The 26286-nt window shown below is 38.3% G+C and overlaps 1 protein-coding gene across 4 annotated transcripts in view; it reads left to right on the top strand.

The window, feature by feature from the left end:
• Window positions 1-26286, top strand: part of KIF16B (kinesin family member 16B) — a 311644-nt gene that overhangs the window by 152547 nt on the left and 132811 nt on the right. For all 4 annotated transcript variants that reach the window (XM_081289710.1, XM_081289711.1, XM_081289713.1 and 1 more), the window contains exons 15-17: window positions 330-467; window positions 14690-14772; window positions 16506-16594. In XM_081289710.1, the coding sequence (XP_081145836.1) occupies window positions 330-467; window positions 14690-14772; window positions 16506-16594 (310 nt within the window). The remainder of the gene's footprint in view (window positions 1-329; window positions 468-14689; window positions 14773-16505; window positions 16595-26286) is intronic.

The following is a 26286-nucleotide window of genomic DNA, read 5'->3' as shown; positions in this document are numbered from 1 at the left end:
AATAGCTAAAAACCAATTCCACAGGTCCCCAGGATTAAGTGTTTTTGAGTAGACCTTGACTCAGGCCTCTTGGTTGAACTATGAGGGCAGACCCTTCAAGGTAACAATTAGAGTATGTCTCCATTTCTATTAGTTAATACTCTGGACTCCTAAATTTTAGTTGTGTTTTTTTTTCCCCACTAAACATAAATGTCTACTTTACAAAACTTTCTTGGAAAAGAAAGATTATTTAAAATAAAAAATAAGTTAATGGTTGGAAATCATTGTTATATATATCAAAAGCAAATTTTTTAAAAAGTTAACCTTTATCCTTTGTTTTTCCAACTTAGTTCTTCATGGCCTTGACTTAGAGAGTGAGCACTGTGTCTTTGAAAATGTTGGGGGGACCGTGACTCTCAGACCCCTGAGTGGGTCTCAGTGCTCCGTGAATGGTGTTCAAATTACGGAGGCCACACATCTAAATCAAGGTATCTGTTTTTTGGTTTTCAGAGTTCTTTGTACATATTGTTCAAGAAAGGAAGTTAATTAGGCAGTAGAGGAGCATGTGCATACTAAAATTAATTACTACTTAGGTATGCATAGGGTGAAGACTGTTGGCTGCATTATGCTATTTTCTTCTGTTTTGCTGGAGGGCTTCTTTATAATATCTGTTGTCTTGTTGAATTAAACATGAACATATGTGTAATTGTCTTAAAAGTTATTACTGTTATGGAAATATGACAATAAACAAATTTCAAAAGGTAAATAGTACCCATTCAATTTAGTACTTTACCACTGTGGTTTCTTTTGATAATTTTATTTCCATTATTTATGTTCTATTTTTAAGTAGCTATAATTATAGCATACATATACCTTTTTTTCTTTTGAAATAATTTCAATATTATAGGAAAGGTATAAGAATGGTATAGAACATTTTAATTACAGAATTAATTGAAAGTAAATGGTGACTGTGACAGTCAGCTTTCATCACTATAACAAATACCTGAGATAAGCAACTTATAAAGAGAAAGCTTTATTTTTGCTCAGAGTTGTAGATAGAGGTTCCAGTCCATGACCAATTGGCCTTATGTCTTTGGGCCTATAGTGAGGGAGTACATCATGGTAGGAGCATGTGGCAGAGCAAAACCACTCACCTTTTTTGCCTGGAAGCATGAGAGGAAGAGAGAAGAGCCTAAGTTCCCTTCAAGGGTATATCCCTAGATTATCTGAAGACCTCCCACCTCTTAAAGGTTCACCACCTCCCATTTGTACCACGCTGGAGACTAAGCCTTCAACACGTGGACCTTTGGGAAACATTCAAGATCCAAACTATAGCAGCACCCTAGCACCTTTGAATACTTAAGCAATATACATACATATGTGTGTGTGTGTCTGTGTGTGTGTCTGTGTGTATATATATGTTTTTTTTTTTTAAACATTGACATTTGCCTGTGTAACGAAAATATAACCATCCAATTTAGGAAATTAACACTGATACCAACACTGTCTGATTATCAGACCCCATTCACATTTTGCCATTTGTCATTTATTGGTCCAGCATCCTTACCAGCATTGTGTTTGCATTTTGTTTCCATAGCTCTCTAGTCTCTTTCAGTCCAGAGTAGTTCCTTGGTCTTTCTTGGACTTTTATGGCTTTGGCAATTTTGAAAAGGGCAGGTCAGATAGGTTGTACAATGACCCCCTACATAAATGTAGGATTTATCTGATGTTGTCTCATGATTATGCTATTTTTATGCATTTTTATAGGACAATGAGAAAAATTATGTGTTTTTCTCCTGTCCCATTACATGATTTCCATTTGTCCATTGCTGGGGATGCTCACTTTGGTCCCTTGGTTAAGATAGAGCTGGCCAGCTTTCTATACTGTGAAATTCTTTCCCCACTTTGTTATTAATAAGTATATTGGGAAGGTACTTTGATATTGTAAATGTTCTGTCCTGCATAATAGTTTCATTCACTGGTTTTACAATTCAACTTTTTTTCTGAATTAATTATTATTCTGTTGGTTCCCCAAACATGGCTGTCTTATTTTATCATTTCTTCTGTTTTGTATCTATTGGCTTTTTATTATAAAAGTAAGTTTTCTCAGCTGGACAATATGGCAGCAAGTCAGGAAGCTGAGGCAGGAAAAGCACAAGTTCCAGGCCAGCATCTTTAATTTTGTAAGCCCCTGAATAACTTAGTGAGACCCTGTCTTAAAATAAAGTGGGAGTAGGGTTGGGATGTAGCTCAGTGTAAAAGGGCCTCTGGGTTCAATCCCTAGTATCATTTAAAAAAAAGCTTTCTCTTTGACACTTATTTATTCACAGAGCTTGCTATTTTATTTAGTAGGCTTTGGTCTATTTTACCATTATTTATTTCATTGTTCAAATTGTCCAGGGTTGGCCAGTGAGATCTTCTTCAAGCTGGCTCCTGTGTTCTTTTATCTTTTCCTTATGTATCTGTGAGCACTTGCTTACTTTCTGACAAAGATATTCCAGGCTCATCTTGTACTTTTCTGGAATCTACCAGTTCTCCAAGGAACCCTGGTTCCTTTTAGAGATTGTTTAATGTGGACACTGCCTAGAATTTGCCATTTAATTTGGGGGTTATCCTCTACTTTCCCCATGCCCATAAAAAAGGATTACTAGTTTATTTAATTTGAAGAAATTGCTTACATAGATATGATTATTTTTCTAATTCTCTTGTAAATCGTACCTTGGAAGAGTAATAATTTATCTCCCATGTGGTATTTTTATTTATTTATTTGCTTTAAACTTGTAACTAATTGGAAAATCTATTTAAGAATATGCTTATTCTGGTTAGTGAAATAATTTTTTGATCTTAACATTGCAAATATGACTTGTGCTAAGAAAGTGGTAGTACCAATTGGCATTGAACGTTTAATTGTTGGATTTGTCTTTCCCTGGGGCATGCTCTTAAGTGTTTTATTACCGTGATGCAATGATTTTCAGATCCGATGGGCTTGAGTTACTCTAGCATTCTGATGTGCTGTTGAGCAGCTTCCTCAGTGTCACTGTTAAGGAAATTGACATAAAAATGCTTTGTTTGAAGGTGTTAAAATGCTGTGCACTGAGTATAAATGCCATTAACAAGTCCTAGGGCAGTGTAATGCAAGATGACTTTGTGATTCAAGACAATGCTTGAAAGGAGCAAATGGTAACTTTTTTTTTTTTTTAACTTACACAAGCTTTAACTGTGAAAGATCCTATCTAGGTAAAACATCTATAGCTTTCAGAAATTAATATTAGACTTCTCTACCTAACCTTTTTTGGAATGTATTTTTATGACAAAATGATATGCTTTATTGCTCATGGTTATGAAAATATTTGGCAGAAATAAAAAGATGTGAGTGGAAATTATATACACCTACTTCAGAATAGTGTTTAACCATTGGTGAGGAAGGAGGGGGTTTGATCAGGCAGGGTTTGAAATCATTAAAACATAACAAATAGGGCGTAGGATTAATCACAGTAGTAATTTTAAACTCAGAACACTATCTTGGCTCTTACCCATGAAGCAATTTTTTTTTAAGTAAATTCTGTATAGTGTTTCTGAGCTTTCCCACTCTCATTTAGGTGATTTCTGCAAAGTCAGGTCTTCTGGATTAACAGATGACAGCCCAGCTTCTTGAAGATGAATCTTCGAATAGCTGTGTAGCTGCTATTTTGGAGCAGAACACTGCACCAAAAAGTCACAGCAGATTTTCATTATCACTATGTGCTTTATCCCTGTGGAACTTAATATGTATATGCTATTTCATCTCTTGCCATCCAAGCCAGGCATGGGTTATATGTAACTACAGCCCTAGACTCTTGAAGTCCAAACAATCCTGGTCTCCCACATTTGTTGCCCTAACCCCAGTTTTTGGTTTACTGGAGTGCTTATTGGCTTGGGACCCTTCCTGACCCATTGTCTCTTGGTGCTCAGAATGGATCTCACTGATTTCTGGCTCATTGATTGGATTCATGAAAAGCATAACGAGAGAAAAAAAATTTGAAACAGATTCAAGGAATATTTCCTTTGTTGTAGAAGAAAAATATTAGAAACAAATATTCAGATGAATGTTAACCCAAGGCACAATCAGTTATAACCATGGGAACGTCACAATTGATTGGATTCTTGGTTCATATGGCATTACCAATAGCATCCTACTTTTTCACTATGAGTTTCCAGTTTTGTGCTGATTTTATATTGAGATGCATCTTTTCATTAGTAAGTTGTTTTCATTTGGAAATGTATTAGTTAGGGTGTCCTATTAAAGAACACAAGTAGTAATTACCACTTTTTTATCTAAATCACTTACCACACATGAATGCCAACTAATAGTTTATCTAAATTTAGCACACTGTCACTATTAGGGCAAGTTTTTACCTGAGTCAGTTAACTGCCTTCTTTAAAATGGCATAAACTATTTCCCCCACATTAAATTACAGTAATTTTTTTCATCTGGTGCCATTGTCAATAAAAAAGAGCATTTGTTAGTGCTTTGAGTGTGATTTGGGGTGGTGTCTATTTTAGTCAGCTTTTTCACTGCTGTGATTAAAATACCTGACAAGAACAACTGTAGAGGAGAAAAAGTTTGAGGGCTCATGGTTTTAGAGGTCTTAGTCCATAGAAGACTGACTCCATTCCTCGAGGCTGGGAGTGAGGAAGAACATCATGGGGTGGAAGAGTTTGGCAGAGGGAGATAGCTCACATGGTTATCAGGAAGCAGAAAGAGAGGTCTCCACTTGCCAGACACAAATATATACCCTAGAGTCACACCCCCAATTTCCACCTCTTTCAGCCACACACTACCACTTCAGTTACCACTCAGTTAATCTCTATCAGGTGATTAATTCACTGATTGGGTTAAAACTCTTACAACCCAATCATTTGTCCTCTGAAACTTCTTGCATTGTCTCATATGTGAGCTTTTGGGGGACATCTCACATCGAAATCATAACAGAATCTCTATTATCCAAAACCGGGCTGGGTACAGTGGTACATGACTGTAATCCCAGCAATTCCAGAGGCTGAGGCAGGAGGATCACAATTTAGCAATTCAGCTGCAGCAATTTAGCAAAGCTCTCTGCAATTTAGTGAGACCCTGTCTCAAAATAAAAAATAAAAAAGAGCTGGGGATGTGGCTCAGTGGTAAAGCATCTCTGACTTCAGTTGCCCAGTACCAAAACCAAATAAACAAAAAAACAAAACAAAACCTTGCCTATGGGTTTTCTCCTGTCTCTTTTGGGTGCATAGGATATATAACATTTCATCTTACTATGCTCTGATTGATTTGATTCTCAAAAGCTTAGTTCACCTCCCTCCCATGAAACCATACTATTATTCCATAGAATAATTCCATGCAAAGAAGAAGGTGTTTGAATTTAACCATGATATATCTTGGTATCTTGTCCATAGACCTGGAGCTCTTCTTGATAGGTTGTTCGCATTCTCTCTCTCTCTCTCTCTCTCTCTCTCTCTCCACACACACACACACACACACACACACACACTACAATCAACTGCTTTGCAATTCAAAAGGTATTTCAGCATTTGTCCTACAATTTTAGGAACTATTTCCTCTTAATTGTTTTTTTCTTTTATGATAATGTAATTTTAAAGCTGATAGTTGTTAAATGTAATTAATTTTCCCATTCATATCAGTGATTCCTTTGGTTTTCTTGCTGGTTTGTCAGATCCATTGAACATTCATCTCTCCTTTTAGAAGTGCTACAGAAACTGCATCTGGGAAATTCACACTTAGGTGCATTTGAATGTGTTATGCTTGAGTGCCAAAATATATTTGCATCTATTCAAGTACTCTGAAAGTGGGAACAGGTGATTGTCTGTGGAGTGGAGCTGAGGAGCCTTTGATAAAATTTTCATCTGCTGGAGGGCTGCTGTGAGTTGTTCAGTGACAAATTTAAAAAGAATTTTAGGGGAACTAGAAAGGGAAATACATCTTCAAGTGGTTCAGTCAAGGTATCCAGTTAGTAAAAGAGACCTTGTACATGTTTTAAAAGCCAGCGGATATTAGTGTCTACTCCCCAGTGGACACAACTGTGCTTGTCCCTGACCACTCATCAGATATATCTTCACCAAATTAGAGACCTAGGGGCTGAGTCAACAGACATTTTTGAATGTCAAAGCCCTAGCTATTAAAGATTGAGCCCAAAGTTAGTGATTCTAAAAGTGTGACTCCAGATCAACAACATCAGCATTACCTGGGAGTTTGTTAGAAATGCATATTTCCAAGCCCCATCCTAAAATTAGAAAACCTAAGTATGAGGCCCACATGAACTGGTTTTTTAAGTCTGTATGTGATACTGGTGTTTGCTTGAGTGTGATAACAACTGACCAGAGCTAATCATACTGAGACCAGTTTCCTAGTGCCCCAGACTTCAGCACATGAGACAGCCATTTGTCAATCTCTTTTACCCCTTTCTTCTCATTTCATACATTTTCTTTTTTTTTTTTTTTTTTGATCTTTCTGCTCCTTTTTAAAATTACACTTTCAGCCTCAATTCTCTAAGGTGGCTTTATAATATGTCTTAGCATGGATTTCTTAGCATTTACCTGTTTGAAGTTTGCTGAACTTCTGGAATTCTTGAATTTGTATGTCATTTTCCAGATTTAGAAAGTATTCAGCCTGGTTAAGTAAACTTTTTTCCTCTCATTCTGGGTCTCCCATAACATTAAATTTAGATATTTTTGCATTGTCCCACAGATCCATGAGGCGCTGTTTACATATGTTTTATTTTTTGGTATTTTTTTGCGTTTTGATTTTCAAATTAGGCCTTCAATTAATCTGTCTTCAAGTTATGGACTTTTTCTCTGTCACTTCTTTTCTGCTTTGAGCCTATTCAATGAGTTTTTTTTTTTTTTGGTTGAAATATTTGACTTCTTTTAATCATTTTTTTAATTAAACTTTTAATCTTTCCATTTGTTTCAAGAGTGTTAGAGCATTTGTTGGAACACTTTTATAATAGCTAATCAGAAGTCTTTATCAAATAATCCCAACATCTTTGTCATCTTATCATTACTTTTCATTGATTGTATTTTGCCATACTAGTTGAGATTTTCCTGAATCGTCCTTCACTGAGTAATAATAATGGTTTTTATGAATATTAAGTTCAGAGATTTTGGGTCTTAACCTGGTTGATCCAGGCCAGGAGTTGTAGTCAGCCTGTGCGGGTTGTGGTGTTGGCTTCAACATTGATTTAATTTTCTAAGTCTTTGCAGTGTAGTTCCAATAGCAACAAGTATAGGGTGGGACCTAAACAGTGGTCTCTTAGTTCATTTCTCAAAGTTTCATTGTACTGTCAAGGATCAGATCCATGTGTGTACTACTGGTGGTAAGTGCAGTTCATGAATAACTCTAAAATCACTTTCCTTGAACAGTTCCCTTTTAACTATTTCCCAAATAACTTTCCAGTTCCCTGGGTCTTTCTACCAAGGGACCAACCCTCTGCCTGCTCTTCTAATCCGAGCTAAAGGGCTTCTAATGGAATTTTCATTTTGCACTAATAACCACTTCTGAGTTTTTTTCCCTTAAATCAAGCCAAGAAACACTGGAGGATTAAAAAAAATTAAATTCAGTTCAATGGTGCTTCACATTCTTTTGTTCTTCAATCTTCCTGCTACTATTTACTTTTCAGGGCCCTCAAATAATTGCTGCACACATTATATTCAGGATATAATGCATTCAGTGGGAGAGACAGGGCAATGTGCTTGTTCCATTTTACACAGAACCAAAACTCTTCCTGGTGGCTTTAGACTTGTGAAAAGGGAGAAATTTGCTCCAAGCTAAATTCTAAAGTGAAAGAATGCATTTATCATAATGGCATATGGTGAAAAATTGACAGATATACTGCAACTAAAGAGGGTAGTGAAGAAATGTCTAGAGACTGGAAAGGGGCAACGTGAGGAGTAGAAGCAGTGGGAATCCAAGGATGGGGCCTCACACGCAAGTGTACTGAGTTTTCTGTGGAAGACCAAAGGGAGTCAGTTCTCCCCTTTCAGTAAAGGAGTAACATAGGCCAAGAGGTGAAGAACAGTGTAGCATTTGTGTAGCCCAGTGGGTAGCTTGTAGATGAGCAATAGTGAAAGGTAAGAAACTGTCAGAGCTTAGGGATGACAGGCAATGGAGGCCATCTTATAAGAACTATTTTGGAAGGAACAGCTATTGAAAGCTTGGAGTGTGTGGAAGGCTAGAAATGAGTAGGTGAGGTTGTTCCTAAAGTGAGTTAAAAGGGTTGTTTGTAACAAAAATGTAGACTACTAGGGGCCAATGGAAAAAAAAGTCATTAATAATGTAACCAGTTATTGTAATGCTTTCCATCAGGTCTGTGGAATCTTTCCCTTGTTGTCATCACTGTTTTGAATTGCCCTCTTAATTATTTCATACACTTTCCACATTTTCTTTGAATAAGGACAGGAGACATGTCCCATGAGTTTTTAAGAAGAAAAAGAAAATTCAAGCCCTGTTCACCCATGCACACATCTAAAATTTTCTCTGAGAACAGGATTGGAGCATCTTGAAGTTTCATAAAGCTCTACACTCAGCTTGTGCACAGTTCATCATGTAATTCTTGATGGATTGATTATTTGGCTAGAAACATAAGTGGCAAAGATTTAAAATCAATTGTCTTTCTCCTCCAGAGTCTCAGAATATAAGTTTATGGCAATTTTCACTTTACCAAGAATAAACAGGAGTCAAAGTGATTTATCCAATGCAAGCAATTGTAGATCCATATTTGAATTGTAAATATTGAAGGGAAGGTGACAAGGGAAGGCTTATGTGGCTTTTGGGTAAGGTGTTATTGTGCATTTACACCCTTCACAGATGCCAACTCATGATCTGATGGCATGGTTCCATAGTGATGCCTGCTGCAGTATCAGACTGATGCAGAATGCTCGTCATCCATTCCCACACCTCCCAATTCCACACTGTGTGTCCTGTTTGAATCACTGGGTATTTACATGCAGTTTTCTTACCCATTGCAAGCACCATGTCAGATCTTAATCTTCCCCATCTAGTTTCACATTTTTGAAATAGGGAAAAAGAGTACTATAATTCAGGTATCTTAAATAACAAAGTCAGTGCTATAAGTGTCTGGAAATCACAGAGCATATTCTATAATTTGTTCTATGTATTGTAATATGTTGTTAGAAATTATACTATCAGGATTCCCAAGTGATGCCATCATCATAATGTATTTCAATATAAACATTTTTAAAGACACTTGGAAGAAAGTCATTACACAAAAACCAATTTCTTTTTACTGGAATCAGGCAGTTGACTAAGAACTTAACCGATCCTCCCTTACCCTGACCTGTCCTTCAGCGACATTTTAGAAAAGTCCATGTTCCTCTAGAAAGTCTGGCTTCTCCAACTGTCACATATAAAATGAAAACTTCTCTTTCACCAAGCATACTTTAGATGTGTCATCTCTTGTCTCTGTGTGTGTGCCGAGAATGTTTTCTTAAGTAATTAAAATACAGAATGAGGTGCCCTGAAGCAGAATTACAAAAAGCCACCCATTTTTCTTGCTGCAGTGGCCTCCAAATTCACCGTTACATGCCTTTAGGGATTCCAAGTGTTTCAGGTGTATATCAGTTATAACCCAGAATGACGTGTTTCATACATCATTCAAAATATTCTGTGACAAAATTTAGTAGAAAAAAAGGGTATGTATTTGTGCAGTAACAGAATTAGAAAATCTCATCTAAAATTTAAGGAGGAGAGTAATTAATGGTGACATTAGTTATTACTCTACACTCCTTAGAAATCTCAGGAAATATTTACATACTTTTTTGCTTGCTTAAAATATTAAAATAAGAAAATCTCATGTGAAACCAGCATTAAGTGATTCTTATTCACAGAAATATAAATTCAGCTTTTCTTTCTTTTTTTTAGAAATGTCATTTTCCTTTTACAATGTCATTTTCTCTTCATTCACTTTTAAGACCATCTGGAATTTGTCTGTCTTCATGTATTTAACAAGCTTTGAAGTAATCTCAAAGAAGCCATCATATATTTCAAAGTGGTTTAGATACGCTTTCAAAATTACAAATTAAGTGTATCACAAAAAGTCCATCTGCTATGATTAATCACATTAATCTCAGAGCAAGAAGCAGTTCATAGTTAAAAAGAATTTAAGACCTAGAAGGAACCTTAGGAGTTATTCAGATTGATGAATTCTAGAGAAGTTAAGGAGTGACTTGTCCTTGGCCAGACACATGTTCTGGGTCTCATGCAGAAATTGTATACCACTAGTCATTCTCATTAATTTGTCCTTTCATTCATTCATTTATTCATCTGCTTCTTTCGGTTCACTTATTGTTTTTTAAGTATACTCAGGAATTTTCTTAAAAAACAAAAATCCCATGGGGATCCTGACTATTACCAACTCCATCTTTCTGTCTATGACTTCTCAGTGAGTTGTGTGCACTTGGTAGATCTGCACCCCTTACCTCTCACCCCTCAGTCCCTTTGTTCTGGCTTTTTGCTACTACCAACTAAGGCCACCACACCACCTCTCAAAAGCACTCTGAACCATTAGCCACTTCTTCCTTTGGCTCCTGAGAGTTTCCTTCTCTCTATCTGATGGCTCTTCCCTTTTCTTTTGCACGTTCATCCTTCTCTACTTGGCCATTATATCCACATCCTTCAAGTGCTGATCTTAGGTCCTCTTTTCTTCTACCTCCATCTTTTCTCCTTGAATAACATTCTCATATCTGTGACTTTGTTTCTTAGAAAGAATTCTCAAATACACACACACACACACACACACACACACACACACACACTAGGCTTTTACACTAATATATCTAATATCTTTGAATATGTGTATATATGCTTATAAAAATGTGCACATACATACATGTACAGGTGTTTGGTAAATAATTAACAGGTGGGTAGGTAGGTAGGGCCTCAGATCCATATTTTCATTTGCTAAAGGCAGCTCAAATTCATTATGTCTCAAGCCAAACTCATGACTCTTTTCCCAATCAAGTCTTGGTCCTTTTTCAATATTCCTGGTCTCAGTAGATGGTGCCCCATCCAGCCAGCAATGTGGTCCAAAACCCAGGATCCGGCTTCCTCACCTCCCTTCTCCTCTCTGTATCTAGCCCATCATTGAATCCTGTTGATTTTGTCTCCTAAATAACTTTCAGATTTGTTTACTTGTCTTCTTTGCTGTCACCCAGACCTGAGGTACCATCCACTTTAACCTGAGAGTCACCTAGCTTTTCGGTTCACATTACTCTCATGCACTTTGGTCATTCTTCAGTCAATTGCAAGAATGATCTTTCCAAAACTCGAACATAATCATGTGCCATTACAGTGTCTTTCTATTGCAACTACATAGGGCAAAAGAGACTTTATATATCCTGAAAGGTTTGAGGTGCTCCACTGTCTCCCTTTTTCTCTCTCAAGCCTTATCTTACACAGTGATGTCCCTTATTCCCTCTGCCACAGCCATCTGACTATCTTCTAATCACTCATCATTATCATTTCTTTTTACTGTCATAGGACCTTTGCACATGCCCCTCTCCCCAATTCATCCTCAGAACACTGCTTCATTCAGGGAATCCTTCCCAGCCTCCCTTAAAGTAAACCCCCTCCTCTTTTGCTGCTGGTTCCCTGAGCATATTTTCTTTTCTTCAGCTGCTGTTTTGCATTCATTTATGCAATTTTTTGATTATTTATCCCTCTCTCCTATTTTCTACTTAAGCTCCACAAGGGCAAGGCATTTTCTGATTTGTTTACCTCTGTATTTGTAATATTTAGCACCATGACTAGCATACAATAAGCATTCATCATGTATTTACTGATTAAATGAATCCAGCATCATGTAAAAATGAAGCACATTTTAAAATTCAGTGTTTGTTGAGTAAAAATGTACAGTGGAGGAAAGAGAAGGAAGCCATTCATAATGGAGCCCCTTTTACATGCCATACAATTGACACACATTATTTAGATGGAAATAATGAATTGTCATGGGTAGTTTTGCTTTCTTTTATAACTCCTTAAAGGGTTTTTTATGTGTATTTCATGCAAATAACATGGGTGGCAAGGTTATTTTTAATGATTTAAAGCGATTTGAAATATGCTTCTGAAATGCTATTTTATTTTTCCATTAACATATTTTAGCAATTTTCAACTTGCATGGCTGGGCATTTGATTAACAGGGAAAAAAAGGAATTGGATTAGATGTAATTAACACCTGGAATATGATTGCATTATTAATCTCTAATGTATCTGAAGAACATTAAAGATACATATACCTGAGACATCATGGCTTCACTTTTGACTTCTTTGCCGCCCATAGCACCTAGTCTTAGTTGTGAAAGGCATGGGAAACACCTTTCTTAATAATATTAATGATCCCTTTCCATTATTAGAAAACATACAAATGTGATTTTACATGAGGAGGTAAGTATATTGTAGAACGGATGCTACCCACTGCTGCCCTTCTGGATCTCCTAAAACTACCTTCTCCTTTTCATACTGACTCCATTTCTGTTAAATAATGACCACAACTACAACCAGTCTTTCAGTTAGCTTAGGTGATTATGGTCTGAACCAGTTGGGTTTTAACTATACTGGATTTGAAACTTCTTTGAGACATACAGAGTATGACAGTACATTAAATAGGTAGAGAGACAACACTGGCTGAAGCTCCAGAATATATATCTGGGGGTATGATATCACCTGCAGGGTCCCGATAAAGACACGACCCAAGCAAGAGACTGGTTATGTGTTTTGTCCAAAGGAGACAGCCACCAGCAGCCCACAGAGTTTTCTGTGCAGTGACAGCCAAGATCCACTGTGTCTTCTAATTTGCCTAGGAGTGCTAAAAGAAACACACAGTTTTATGTGAAATCCCAAGTTTATAACTTGGACAATTAATAGTTTGACTTTGAAATCTTATAGGGGATACACAAAGCTCATCTATAGACTGAGTTTTATTGCTATCAACCAGTTCTTGACTTCTGGTGAAAACTCTTGTCTTGGCACCTGTGGTATACATAGTCTGTTCTGCTTCTTCTATCCAATGTCGATTCTTGCTGTCATTTCAAACATCCTGTGCTTTGGGTGGATTTGGTTTTCTCTGCTGTCCCCAGCATAGCAGGCCATCTTCCAGTCTAAGGCTCAGCCTGTCTCTGCTATTACCTCACAGGGAACACCTCCTCTTGGCCTCTGGTTATCTAGTGAGATTCAGCTTAGGTTCTTGGTACTGAGGTCTGTTACCAGCTACTCTAGTCTGCACATGTCACTTTGATGTTACACACATAACCACACACTCATACTCATCATCCTTCATGGTTGACTTTCTTCATTATGTGTATCTGGTCTTCACAAATAAGCCCCCCCCCCCCCAAGACTAGTTTGAACATGGGGTATGTTCTGAGGTGTTATGGACATGCAGGCATGGATGGGACCAAATAGGATTGTAAATGTCTTCTGCAGGATCACTTCTCTTAAACACCTCCAGTGACATGGAGCTCACTACCCTGCATGACTCCTTTGCTACATTGAACAGTCCTGACTTTAGAAAGGGTTTTTGCTTGTCTCTCACTCAGTGACACATACCTGTAATCCCAGCAGCTTGGGAGGCTGAGGCAATAGGATCAAAAGTTCAAAGCCAGCCTCAGCAACAGTGAGCCACTACGCAACTCAGTGAGACCCAGTCTATAAATAAAATACAAAAATAGGGCTGGGGATGTAGCTCAGTGGTTGAGTGCCCTTGATATTAATCCCTAGTACTCCCTCTCCTCCCCACAAAAAAAGAAAAGAAAGGGTTTTTGCGTGATCAAGTTGAAATCCACCCGCATGCTCACCTATAACTTTTTATCCTTGTGCATTTTCCTTAAATTTTTTTGCTTGCTGAGCAGTTGTTTTCTAAATAAGGAGGACTCTAGTTGTCAAAAGGAATTTTTCTTGAGTGTCTAATGTGGCCACCTAAATTTTAATGGGGTTTTGATGGAAAATAGTGTGTTCCCTTGAAAATAGACCATACAAACCAAATTCTGAGGGAGATGTTAGTAATAGTTACCTGTACTCTGCCTATGATTTCTTTTGAAAGCACTTTTCTTTGAGATTTCTGCTCATATCATGAATAAACATTTTTTTAAAATTTGTGACCATATGTTTGCTTGATGTTAAACCTCTTTTAAGAACTGTTTTTTTGTTCTGCTTTCAAACTATCAAAAGTGGAATTGTCTATATATTAAATTTAAAATCTTATCATAGGTTGTAATGCTTACATTTGTCACTTTTGCCTTGGTTATTGTAAGTATTTAGATATCCACCTGTAAAAATAAAGTTTTTCCTGGTTTAAAATTAACATGTGTGCCTGGCAAGGTGGCACACACCTATAATCTCAGAGACTTGGGAAGTTGAGGTGGAAGGATCCAAATTGGAGGTGAGCCTCAATAATTTAGCAACACATTGTCTTAAAAGTAAAGAAGGGTTAGGGGTATATATAGCTCAGTGTTGGAGTGCCCCTGGGTTAAATCTCCAATACCCCCCCACACACACACACACACACACATATAAATAAACTTATTTGTGTCAGTGGACTTTGGTGACTAATACTTTCCCTGATTATTTTATAGTACACTGAAAATTACATTTCTTGCAGCTGACCACATTGCTTATTATAAATGCATCAGTGTTTTTGTGTGTTTTCAGGTGCTGTGATACTCTTGGGAAGGACCAATATGTTTCGCTTTAACCATCCAAAGGAAGCTGCCAAGCTCCGGGAGAAGAGAAAGGTGAGGGTGTAAAGTCTTTAGGAGGGAGCCTCTGACCTGGCATGGGAGTGTAGGCATTCACTGTAGTTCCAACAGTTTAATTTTCTGAAATACAGAACCTCTTGAGAGGAAGTTCTATAGCCTGGATAGACTCTAGACTGTTGGCTTCCAGGCAGATAATGGGGTGTTGGAGCAGGAGACCAAGCAAGTGGAATCCAGGCTGACAAAGAGAACCTGCTCTTTACAGCTCTTTCTCTTTAGCCTCCCCCCCTCCCACGAAGGAACTGGGTATCATTTTGTATTAATGAAGAATGACTTCCACTTATCACATCTGTCTTAGAAATTAACCCAATATTGGAATCCCTTTCATCAAATCCCAAATCAGCCACAGTAAATTAGGTTTTTAACTGAGGTGTGAAGTAGAGCAGGAAGGAGTTTAGGACAAAGGGGAGGGACTTTTACTTGCTTAGATAGGGCCATCCAGAGGGTGCTTTAATTGCTGAATGGGGTTGGGGGTGTAAGCTGAGGACCTAAGAAAGAAGAAAAGAGATGGGAGGGAAGGAAATCTGCTAGGGATGTCATGGCTGGTCCTTAGACTGATGAAGACAGTAAAGACCCCAGCCAACATTTCTAAGCCAGGAGCTATGCTTACATCCTGGGTATATTCTTTTACTTTATCTACACAGCAAATGTTATTGTGCCCATGTTACAGAGAACTGAGTGGAAAAATTGGTCTGAGATTTACTTTCTCTAACTTGCTCTGAGGCCACCTCATGATTTCTTTTGAAAGCACTTTTCTTTGAGATTTCTGCTCATATCATGAGTAAACATTTTTTTTTTTAATTTGTGACCATATGTTTGCTTGATGTTAAACCTCTTTTAAGAAGTCTGAGGCCTTTGCCTCAACCATCAAGTTACATAGCCTCTCATCTCAGCCTTCTTCTAGAAGGACTGCCTGGGGTTGCACTCACCAAAGATGGGAATGGAGGACAGAGCTATAGACCCTAGCCTTCCCCAGGCTTCTGGTCTGGCCACTGAAACCTCTTTTCTTTCTTTCTTTTTTTTTTTTTTTGTTTAGATTTCTTTTTAGTTATTGATGGATCTTTATTTATTTACTTATTTTATTTATATCTGGTGCTGAGAATCAAACCCAGTGCCTCATACATGCTAGGCAAGTGCTGTACCACTAAGCCATAGCCCCACTCCTGAGTCCTCTTTTCTGTTCCAGTCTAGAGTCACTCTTGAGGATTCTTTTGGTATAAACTTAGAGAAACAGAGGAAAGAAAGCCTGTTTGCCAGTGGCTTTCCATGGAAGCAAAATAGGTCTAACTCTCACCTTTTTGGTTTTTCCTTACCTCTTCCTCCCTGGTCTTTATCATTCTGTAATTGTGAGTGCCACTAATAATGGGTGATGCTGCCTGCCTGGGAGAAGGATGGCAAAGAGGTTGTGACCTCTTTCCTCCACTTTAACTTTAAAAATTTTCAAAGGAGACCATCTGGGTTGTGCAATTCCTGGTGAATGTCCCCTATACTGGAATGTCAGGCTCCTGTGTACTTCTCACTCAGGATTTGGTTTGAGGTTAAACTAGGGCCTGAAGGTTCCGGATCTGCTGTCCTCAGATAGACCAGTTGTTGTGCATGCTAACAGGAGCATGTGTATCTCATTGTCTCTTACAAGTTGGAAGCAGTGAGTCCACAGCACTGGCCTTCTCTTCCTTGCTAAGGTAACCACTCTGCCCTGTGTCTGCTCTTAGAGTGGCCTTCTGTCCTCCTTCAGCTTGTCCATGACCGACCTCTCAAAGTCCTGTGAGAACCTGTCCGCAGTCATGCTGTATAACCCTGGGTAAGTGGACAGCCTCCTTCCCTGTGATTGTCTCTGCTGTGGTGTTCACCTTGCCAGCTCCATTATAGTCACGAGATGAAACTTAAACTTCTGCAACAACACCTCCTTAGCACATTAGCTGTAGTCATTTTTCAAGTTGCTTCCTAGCCCTTGCTATATATATATACACACACACATACACACACACACACACAGACACATACTTTTACTTAGCTATAATTACAACATAAATAGAATTATGTTTTCTAATTTTTTGCTTAACAACACAATATGCATTAGCAAGGGTTGTTATGAGCTTTATTATCATTTTCATAACTGTCTAATATTTTATAGTTGGCACTTTGATTACTCAGCACATGATCCCTTTGGCTTATACACTTTCATCTTGTTTTATAAATTATTTGTAATAACAGAGGCAGCCTTAACTCTTAGGGCATCTAATATAGTGCCCAGGAAATACTTTCAAACACTAGGGGATCATGGAGAACACAAACAAGACTATTTTAAAGGGCGTTAATGGTGACTTGAGTGGTAAGCCTATTTGCTCAAGTTCCTGGTGACTTTATCAAGAAAGTGACAGTCAGTGATGACAAAAATACCTGAAAACAGGAAACTGGATGAAGGGACTTTTAGGGTCCTTCCAGTTTTGTGAGGCTCCATGATTTTATCTTTCTTCCCCAGAGAACTTCACATAAAATAATAGAATTAATAACTATATACAACTGACAAGAACAACATCTTTTAGAACTGTTGATTGTTTAGTGTTTACTACATCCAGCCACTGTATTAAGCACCTTGTATCCATTCTCTTTTGCCAGCTATTTTCCTGTGACATTTGGGGAAATTTGCATACATTTGTTCACTCATACTTTCATTTAGAGCTATGGTGTATGCATCCAGGTGTCTCTAACTCCAGCAGCATATTACCACTTACTATGGTTGGGGCCCAATTCCGTGGCCTCTTACCCTCTGACTCAGCATTTCTCACAGAGCTAAGCCATATGCTCAAAGGTCCTCATTTCTTCAGATTGGGTCAGCACTCTGGTTTGTGGAAAGCAAATACCTACAGGGAATTTTGTCTGCACCACAGGAGAGACCTTTGATTATAGTTCTGGGTTTCTCCTTTTATAGGCTGATGCCCAGATCCTACGCCTTGCTAAAGGAGAAATAAAGAAAAAAGCTAACTGGTCCAACAGTGTGTCTGCAGACTTGTAGAAGCACAAGCAGTTCACTCCCTTGTATCTGCCTTTGTCTTTATCATTCATCCTCTCTATCTTGTGCCATGTGTTATGAGGAAAGTTGGGCTCATTAAACAATTCTTTTCTGAGATAAATCCTATTAATGAGACCCCTGAGATGTGAGAACTCTCAGCCCAACTGAATAGTCAATACTTCGCAAAGTATATTTTATGAACTGGGGATGGAGTTCAGTGGTATGTTCAGTGTGTATGCCAAGCATACACAAGATCTTGGGTTCGAGACCTCGCATCACCAAAATAAAGGGGGTAGGGCACAGAAATCATATTTTGTCATAGGTTCTTAATTCCCTTACAATGGTTTTAGCAACTTCCTGTTGATAAAACAGTGACTAGTATTGAATCATTCATTTGTGTATGTTATTTAATAAAGTATACAGGTCTTTAGGTTATTTTCAGTTTAAATAGTATGTTCCCTTCTCTTAAATACTGTTTTTCTAATCAGATTGTTCTGTGATATGAAGTGTGATTGCTGAGCCCAAGATCCAGTTAATCCTGAAGTCCACATCCCACCTTTCTTATCCTAAGCAGCAGTGACACCTTTTAACTTGAAACCATCTGGAAATGTAATGTGGCTATTTATGCCTTGAAAACCAAAAAGTATTCTCTACTCAGCCTTTCATCTGAGACACAGGCTCACTGTGTCTTGAGCTCCTCCTTTTTCATTTACACATGGGATTGAAGTCCTTTTCCCTCCCCATAATGCAGAAGAATATATAGTCTTCTTAAAAGTAATGCCATTTTTTGTTATTTGTTTTTAAATTCAAGCAGTTTTTCTTAGTATTTATAAAAGGCATTTTGGAGTGTACCAGTTTCATCCTTAGGTCTTTTCATTGTCTGAATAATGAAGTTTTGACACCTTGCCATTGAGGTGGTTCATCATCTGTGTAACTCTCTCAGTACCTCCCTCCATATGTTCTGGGCCATGTTAGAATTGGTTTTTATTGCTCAGACATGCCCTCAAATCCTTTGGAGCTTTTCCTTTGTAAGTTTCAGAGCCTGAGATGCTTTTTTTTTTTTTTTTTTTTTTTTTTTTTTTTGCTACCTACTCATCCTCCAAGGCACCATACAAATGATTTCTCCTCTGGAAGTTTTTCCCAACTTTTCTCCTCCCAGCCGAAATAAATGCCCCTTATTATGCTACCTTGCTGTGTTTCTGTTGTCCTCATTTCATTCTTCTTTTTTTTTCTTTTTTTTATTGGTTGTTCAAAACATTACAAAGCTCTTGACATATCATATGTCATACATTAGATTCAAGTGGGTTATGAACTCCCATTTTTACCCCAAATACAGATTGCAGAATCACATCGGTTACACATCCACATTTTTACATAATGCCATATTAGTAACTGTTGTATTCTGCTACCTTTCCTATCCCCTACTATCCCCCCTCCCCTCCCATCTTCTCTCTCTACCCCATCTACTGTAATTCATTTCTCTCCTTGTTTATTTCTCATTTCATTCTTCTTTGTAATGTCCATTCATATGTCAGCAAACCCTTTTCAGAGTGCCTCCTGGGAACCAAGTGCGATTCTAAGACAGTGGTACTGGCAAGACCAGTTTCCATGCTAGTCAGAGAACAGAAACAACAGGTAATTGGAAAAAAAAATACTGAAAGTAAAATGAAATGGAATGTCCTGGAGCAGTGTTTGTGGAGTGGTCAGGGAAGGCTTCCTGAGGAATGGACATTTCTCACAGAGCTAAGCCATATGCTCAAAGGTTCTCTCTCCTTCTAGGACATTTGATCTAAGACCTGAGTAAAGTGAGATGATAATTATGAAATAAAGAAGGAAATGGAGAATGTTCCAGGCAGAGAAGAAGGCGAGTACAGTGACTTTGAAGTAAGAAGGGGAAAGAGGGTCTGAGTAAGTGGGATTTAGTAAGCAAGAAGAGAGGTACAAGGTGAGGTTGGGGGGTAGTCAAGCGCCAGCTAATGAAGGGCCATTAGGCTATTGGAAGGAGTCAGTTTTCTAAGGGCACTGGCACTGGAGAGATTTAATCAAGGGAGTAGCCTGAAGGTGTATTTACTATAAAAATTAGAGTGTATATCTCTTAGAGAATGTAGTATACAAGTGGGAGATCATATGGAAAGCTGTTTCCTTAAGCCAAATGAAAGATAATGGTGGCTTGGATCAGAGTTTAGCCATCAGGATGGAGCAACATGAGATCATAGAATCAAAGGTGATATCCAGGTATAGGTATAAACCACCAGGGCAGGTGGTGCATGCTGTCCTGAGATGGAGCAGGCAGGGAGGATGGGCTGGAGCTGGCAATTGGATAAGAATTCTGCTTGTGTAAGTGATTTTCCTATTAGTCGGAAGCTTTTTGAGTGCGAGATCTTGTGTCTTACTCATTTCTGTACTTTAAAGTGTCTGTCACATAATGTGGTTAATAAAAATTTGGCAAACAGATTAGGAGTACAATTTTAGTAAGACATATGGGTCCTTTTAAGGTTTGTTTAATTAATTTATCTGTACATGGGTGTTCCAGATACTGGAACAAGACACATTAGGTAAAGGAAGGAAAGTATTTTTTTTTTTTTTTTTTTGTGGTGTAGATCAAGTCCTAGATGACAGTGCAGTTCTTAGAACAATCTCAAGTTCATGTTCAGAATCCCCAAGCAAAAGGTGGAAGGAGGGCTTTATGATGAAATGAAGAATTAGGCAATCAGAGAATCTAAGTGAGAAACAATCTGTTTTAGACTGAACTACATTTGGCTGAGGAGATGATTCTGGATGCATCCAATATTCACTTAATGCATTCTGTTCACCTGGGTTCTGTTACCAGATGCATTTTGTCTCTGCTATTCCTACAATACTTGCTGGTACAAATTCAAATAAAAATTATTTAATACTTTATCATACCTTCTTTCTCCCTGGCTTCCAGCCCCCTTCTACTTGCCACCTGCTATGGAGAATGATTATCCATGAATTAAAATATAATTGGAGAAAAATTGCCTACTCTGATTTATGGGAAGCAGACACCTTGTTGTGAAGTTGTCAGCTCCAGCAACTCTGCAAAACAAAGCAGAATTAAAGCGATAGTCATGCTGTTTATGCCTTTTTCTGATGTTACTGGCATAAATATCCTCAGCCTAAACTTACGCACCATGCAGTAAACTAGAAGAACATTGAAAGAAATATGGATAGCATTTGGGCTCTAGCTAAATAGTTGTTTAAATTCAGCTAATAAGCTGCTTGGAAACAAGAGTGGGCTCCTTTCTCAAGATGGGAATGTAGAACTTAGATGCTTCAAGAAATCAGCATGTGTTTATTGAGGGTCTATTTTATGCTGATAGTTTAAAGTATTCCCTGTGCCTGGGAAGATGGACATATGCATGTGAAGCCATTCAAAATGAAAGCAAGATAGCATATGATTCAGGGCCCAACAATGGAGTTAGAGGCCTGTTCTCTTGGAAGTCTGGTGGGAAGGAAATGATCCAAGTGGAAGTGCCTAGGAAAGGGTTCTCCTCCCAGTTCCATGTTCACTTTGGGTAGCCATGCCATGATGAAGTGGGTTTCATAGAAAGCCAGAGGCTATCTGGTTTCCAGTAGGAATCCTTATTGATATCAACATCACCTACATAATTCTATCATGGAATCTGTGTGATAAGCCTAAGTCCCAAGAACCTATTTATCCTCAATGTGTGTGGAAGCCAGGTAATGTTTTCTATTACAACATCTTCTCTAATTTCAGTCTCGTTCAGCTCATTCTCAATGGTATAGCAATGCCTAGCCTGTGGTAAATTACTGGAAAACCTTGTCAAGAGTAGGGTGCACCATGGAGGGGGTTGGCAGAGTTATAGAGAGCCATAAGTAAAAGGGGCTCTAAATCCTGTGGTCTGGTGCCTTTTTCTCCATGGTTGAGGACATAAAGATGTTCCAAGTCTATAATAATGTCTTTCTTGGAAAATGAAAAGAAGACACTTAACCCTGGATACTCACCCCTTGTGGACCCAAAATCAGTTTCCTCAGTTCTGCTGGAGAATTGCCTCCAAGATTCACAAGTGAAGTGAGTCTTATGCTGACCCATACAGGAGAGGTAGACTGGAGAGAAGATATTCTGGGTGAGGAAAATTGCATGAATATTTCAGATGAATGCTGGGAAAGACTTGTTGAGGTTAGGAAAAGTTAAGAAGAATCCATGGGGTGATGCATTAGCTGAGGGAAACTCTGAAGGCTAAGCACTGATATTTGTAGTTTGCTTTGATAAGTGAACAGAGCTACTTTAGGGAAAATGTGCCTTTGCATTTGGGCAGTATGAATTAGAAGTAGAAGGGAAAGTGCAGCTAAGGCTCCTCAGGCATGTACATGATATTGTGTATGTGAACTATTTTTATAAGTTCTGGTTAGATTATTTTTAAAGCATGCTCAGAATCTGTGATAATGATTAAAATACATTGTCCAAAACACAACAGAATCATTTTCTGTCTACTCAGGTGCATTTGGTAACTAATTTCTTCACGTTATTTTTAGTTGTGGTAGAATGCATTTAATATCAAGTTTACCCTTGTAACCATTTTTAAGTGTATAGTACTGCAGTGTTATGTACATTGACATTACTGTGCAACCAGTGACTAGGACAGTTTTTATCTTGCAAATGGAACTCTGTGCCAGTTAAATTAAAACTTTCATTCCCTCCTAATGCAGCTGCTCATAGCCATTTTTCTACCTTTTGTCTTCATGACTTTGACAATGTTAGGTACTTCATAAGAGTGGAACTATGTGGTACTTGTCCGATCCACATTGACATGTCACAATTTCCTTCTCTTTTATGGCCAAATAATATTCTATTATATGTATGCACATTTTGTTTATCCCTTCATCTTTTGATGGACACAGGTCATATCCTGCTTTGGGCTATTGTAATACTGATGTGAACATGCATGTATAAATATCTACTTGAGTCTTTGTTTTCAGTTCTTTTGAACTTATGCTCAAAAGTGGAATTGTTGGATCATATGATATTTCTCTTTTTAATTTTTCAGGAAACTATCATACAATTTTCTATAGCAGCTGCACCATTTTACATTTTCACCAACAGTGCCTAAGGGTTCCAGTTTTTCCACATCCTTTACCAACTATTTTAATTTTCTGTTTTTTTGATAAAAAGCCACCCCGTTAGATCTGTGTTGGTATCTTATTGTGGTTTTTCTTCAATCTTTTTTTTCTTTTATTTTCTGAAGAATGTCCAATTTTGAAATAGTGTTTAGAAATTTAGAAAGACTATCTCAAAATCCAGTTCCTCCACTAAGTAGAGTAAATATCTTATGAATGTAAATCTAATATGAGTGGATTTTTGGATTATTTCAGCCAGTCCATTTGCATATTTAAAACCCAGTCAATGGGAGGGTTCCAGGATGTGTTTATAGACAAGGGGTAGCACGAGCAACTTTGCATGGAAAGAGTTTTTCTGATGGGTGAGTGATAAGGCCACTGGAGGAGCACCATCAAGGATGCTGGAAGTGAAGGCTTGAACTGAGGCAGCAAAGAACAGAACCTAGGATAAGGGTAGGCTGTAGGGCAAGCAGTCATGGGTCCTGGATGATTTGAGTATGGCACATAATGAAACAAAAGATCATTGACTTCCAGTTTTGGCCTTAAATAATTGATTGGATGGTACATGCTATTTAGCTGAAAAACAAATATAAAATGTAGGAACAGGTTATGAGGAAGCATGAAAGATAATGAGAATAGGTTGGGGTTGTGGTTTAGTGGTAGAGCACTGGCCTAGAAGGTGCAAGGCCCAGGGTTCGATCCTCAGCACCACATAAAAAATAAATAAATAAAGGTATTTTTTAAAAAAAGGTAATGAGAACAACCTTGAAGAACTGGGCCCTTGAACTTCCTCCTGTAAGTGCCAATGCATTTGAATATTCTGTTAGCAATCAGGCACTCTGTAGGAAAAGGTCTCTGTGTGGCCTCTCAGAAACATTCTTCCTTGGCTTGCAGGATGAATGCAGTTTGAGTACCGTAGATGGTCATTGCTCTACCACTTTTACCTCAGTCATGCTGCTGGTGTTGAAGGACCTGTCATTTGTCCAAACTTGTGCTGGGGCTTGACTGAAGAAGATAGACTTAGTCACCTTCAAGCATAATTCAGTATGGAGGAAAGACCCATGTAAATAAATTCTGTCAGAAATCAGGACAGCAATGACAATGTCTTTGCACATGCCAAACTTTAATTACTCTGGGGGTCTTTGAAGTAGAAGAAGCTGTACAGTTCAACCTGCTCCATTAAGCTCTGCTTCTCACTACGCTGGTTCATCTCAGAGGGCACCAGGTCTTCACACAGTCCTCCACATTTCACTTTCTTAAATCACCAGTGACAAGCCCTGGTGATAAATGCAGGGTTTGGAGTCTCTTCTATTTTGTATTTTATTTAGAGACAGGGTCTCACTGAGTTGCCTAGTGTCTCGCTTTTGCTGAGGCTGCCTTTAAACTCCTGCCTCAGCTTCCTGAGCTGCTGGAATTACAGGCGCGCATTACCACACCCAGCTCTACAACCAGTTTTAACAAACAGGAATTCAAGGAATTGATGGGGCACCTTTTGTTATAACAGTCTTGGTTCAGGGCTGCTTTTAAGATTCCCTCCTTCACTCAAACTAGCTTCTGGTCTTTACTTAATTATTACATAGAAAAAAGTTGATGCTTATTGAATGTTAGCTCTCCCTTATCCCTCTAAACCCCAACATTCGGACATACATCCCCCTCCACTTCCCTCTCCTCGTCCTTGGTGTTAAGCCCTCCTGTCTACTTTTTTTAAAAGATGCTAGGTCTCCTTGAGTTTTCACAGGTCTCTTCTTTCCCCAGGTTTCTGAGCACCAGCCTTCTTTTCTATCATTTGAGAGCAGTCATTACCCACTCTATCCCTTGGGAATTCTTTTTTTTCTTTTTTTGCCAAATTGACTCCACAAGGGGACTATCTTTCTAACTCTTTTCCTTTTGCTGTCCTTTCTTCCATCCTGAGCAGATTATGGGACCTTTTCACACTTGATAATTTTACTGCTCATTGCTGTGGAAGAACATGTAGGATAATTTGTTGTTGTTGTTAAATGATCCATATGGACCATTCCTGAGGAGTAGTGGCACATATTGCAGGGTTCTATCTGTCTTTGATCTCTCAGTGATTTCTGGCTTCTCTGGAAGGCTCATGGAGTGCCTCTGGAATTTTCTTCCAACTTGAACCTAAAGGTGGAGCTCATTATGCCTCCTTAGCCCTTCATTCTGACTCCTTTCTCTTCCCAGCATCTGGCCTAGCCCCTTAGTCTACAGGGTGAAAAGTCCCAGTGTCATCATCTTTCATTTTGTTCTCCAACATGGTCTTCTGTCACTTTCTACCTTGAACTTGCTCCTTTGGTTTAAATGAGTAAAAAACCTTTTGCATCTCTCTCCAGGATTCTCTGTCTATAAACTCATCTACAAAACCCTTACATCCTCTTTCTTTGGCTAGTTTTCATCATTTAAGTTGAATATAGGAATTGCATCCTCAGGAAGCTTTCTGTGCTGCATACTCAGTTTGAGCTAAATGCTTCCTCTTTATTCTTTAGTGGGCATCTGTACATACCTATGTTAGTCAGATTTTCATCACTATGACCAAAATACCTGATGACAACAAGTTGGAAGTAGAAACGTTTATTCTGGGCTTATGGTTTTAGAGGTTCAGTCCATGAGCGATTGGTTATATTACTCTGGGCCCAAGAGTAATATATATGGTGTAATATATGGCTGAAGGAACAGTGGAAGAAAGCTTCTCAGCTCATGGCAGCCAGGAAGCAGAGAAAGAGAAATGGGCCACATGGAAGATGTACCCTTCCAGGGCATATCCCATTTTTCCACCTATTTCAACCATATTCTGTCTCCCTAGAGTTACCACCCAGTAAGTCCATTCACACTGAGGGAGACTGATAAGGTTGCCTCTCTCACAATCTAGTGATTTCATGTCAAAATATTCCTGCATTACTTTGGAGCTTTGGGGGGACACCTCATATCTAAACAAGAACAATGCTTTAGTATAACTCTTTCCAAATTCGTTCAATGCATACTTGTGCATTTAATTGTTGTAGGTTTCTTGAAGGTGGGGACAGCACCTTATTACATCTTTGAATTGTGCACAAAGAGAGATTCTCATTTAGTGGGCACTTACATATTCCTTCTTCTGTAGGTTTTGGCCAGCAGATGACCCCTCAGTCCAAAGGATGTGTCTGCTTATTAGTCTCCAAGTGCCTCATACTTCAGATTGGTCATGTACTCACCCATCTTTATGAGTACTTCCTATATGTTTGGTGGTTATCTTGATGATTACAGATCAACATATCTCTTGGTTTCTTTGCTGTTTTGTAGGCCCAAGTATTTATTTTTTTACAATGAAATAAAAAATATATTGGATTCTTTCCAGAGCAAAGCTCTCCAAAAGAATTATAGCTGGTTTGCAAATT

This window comes from Spermophilus citellus (assembly GCF_964194105.1).
Source record: "Spermophilus citellus genome assembly, chromosome: 4".
NCBI classification, from domain to species: Eukaryota; Metazoa; Chordata; class Mammalia; order Rodentia; family Sciuridae; genus Spermophilus; species Spermophilus citellus.
The sequence above is the reverse complement of the archived record's forward strand: the minus strand, read 5'-3'. Positions and strand labels throughout refer to the sequence as shown.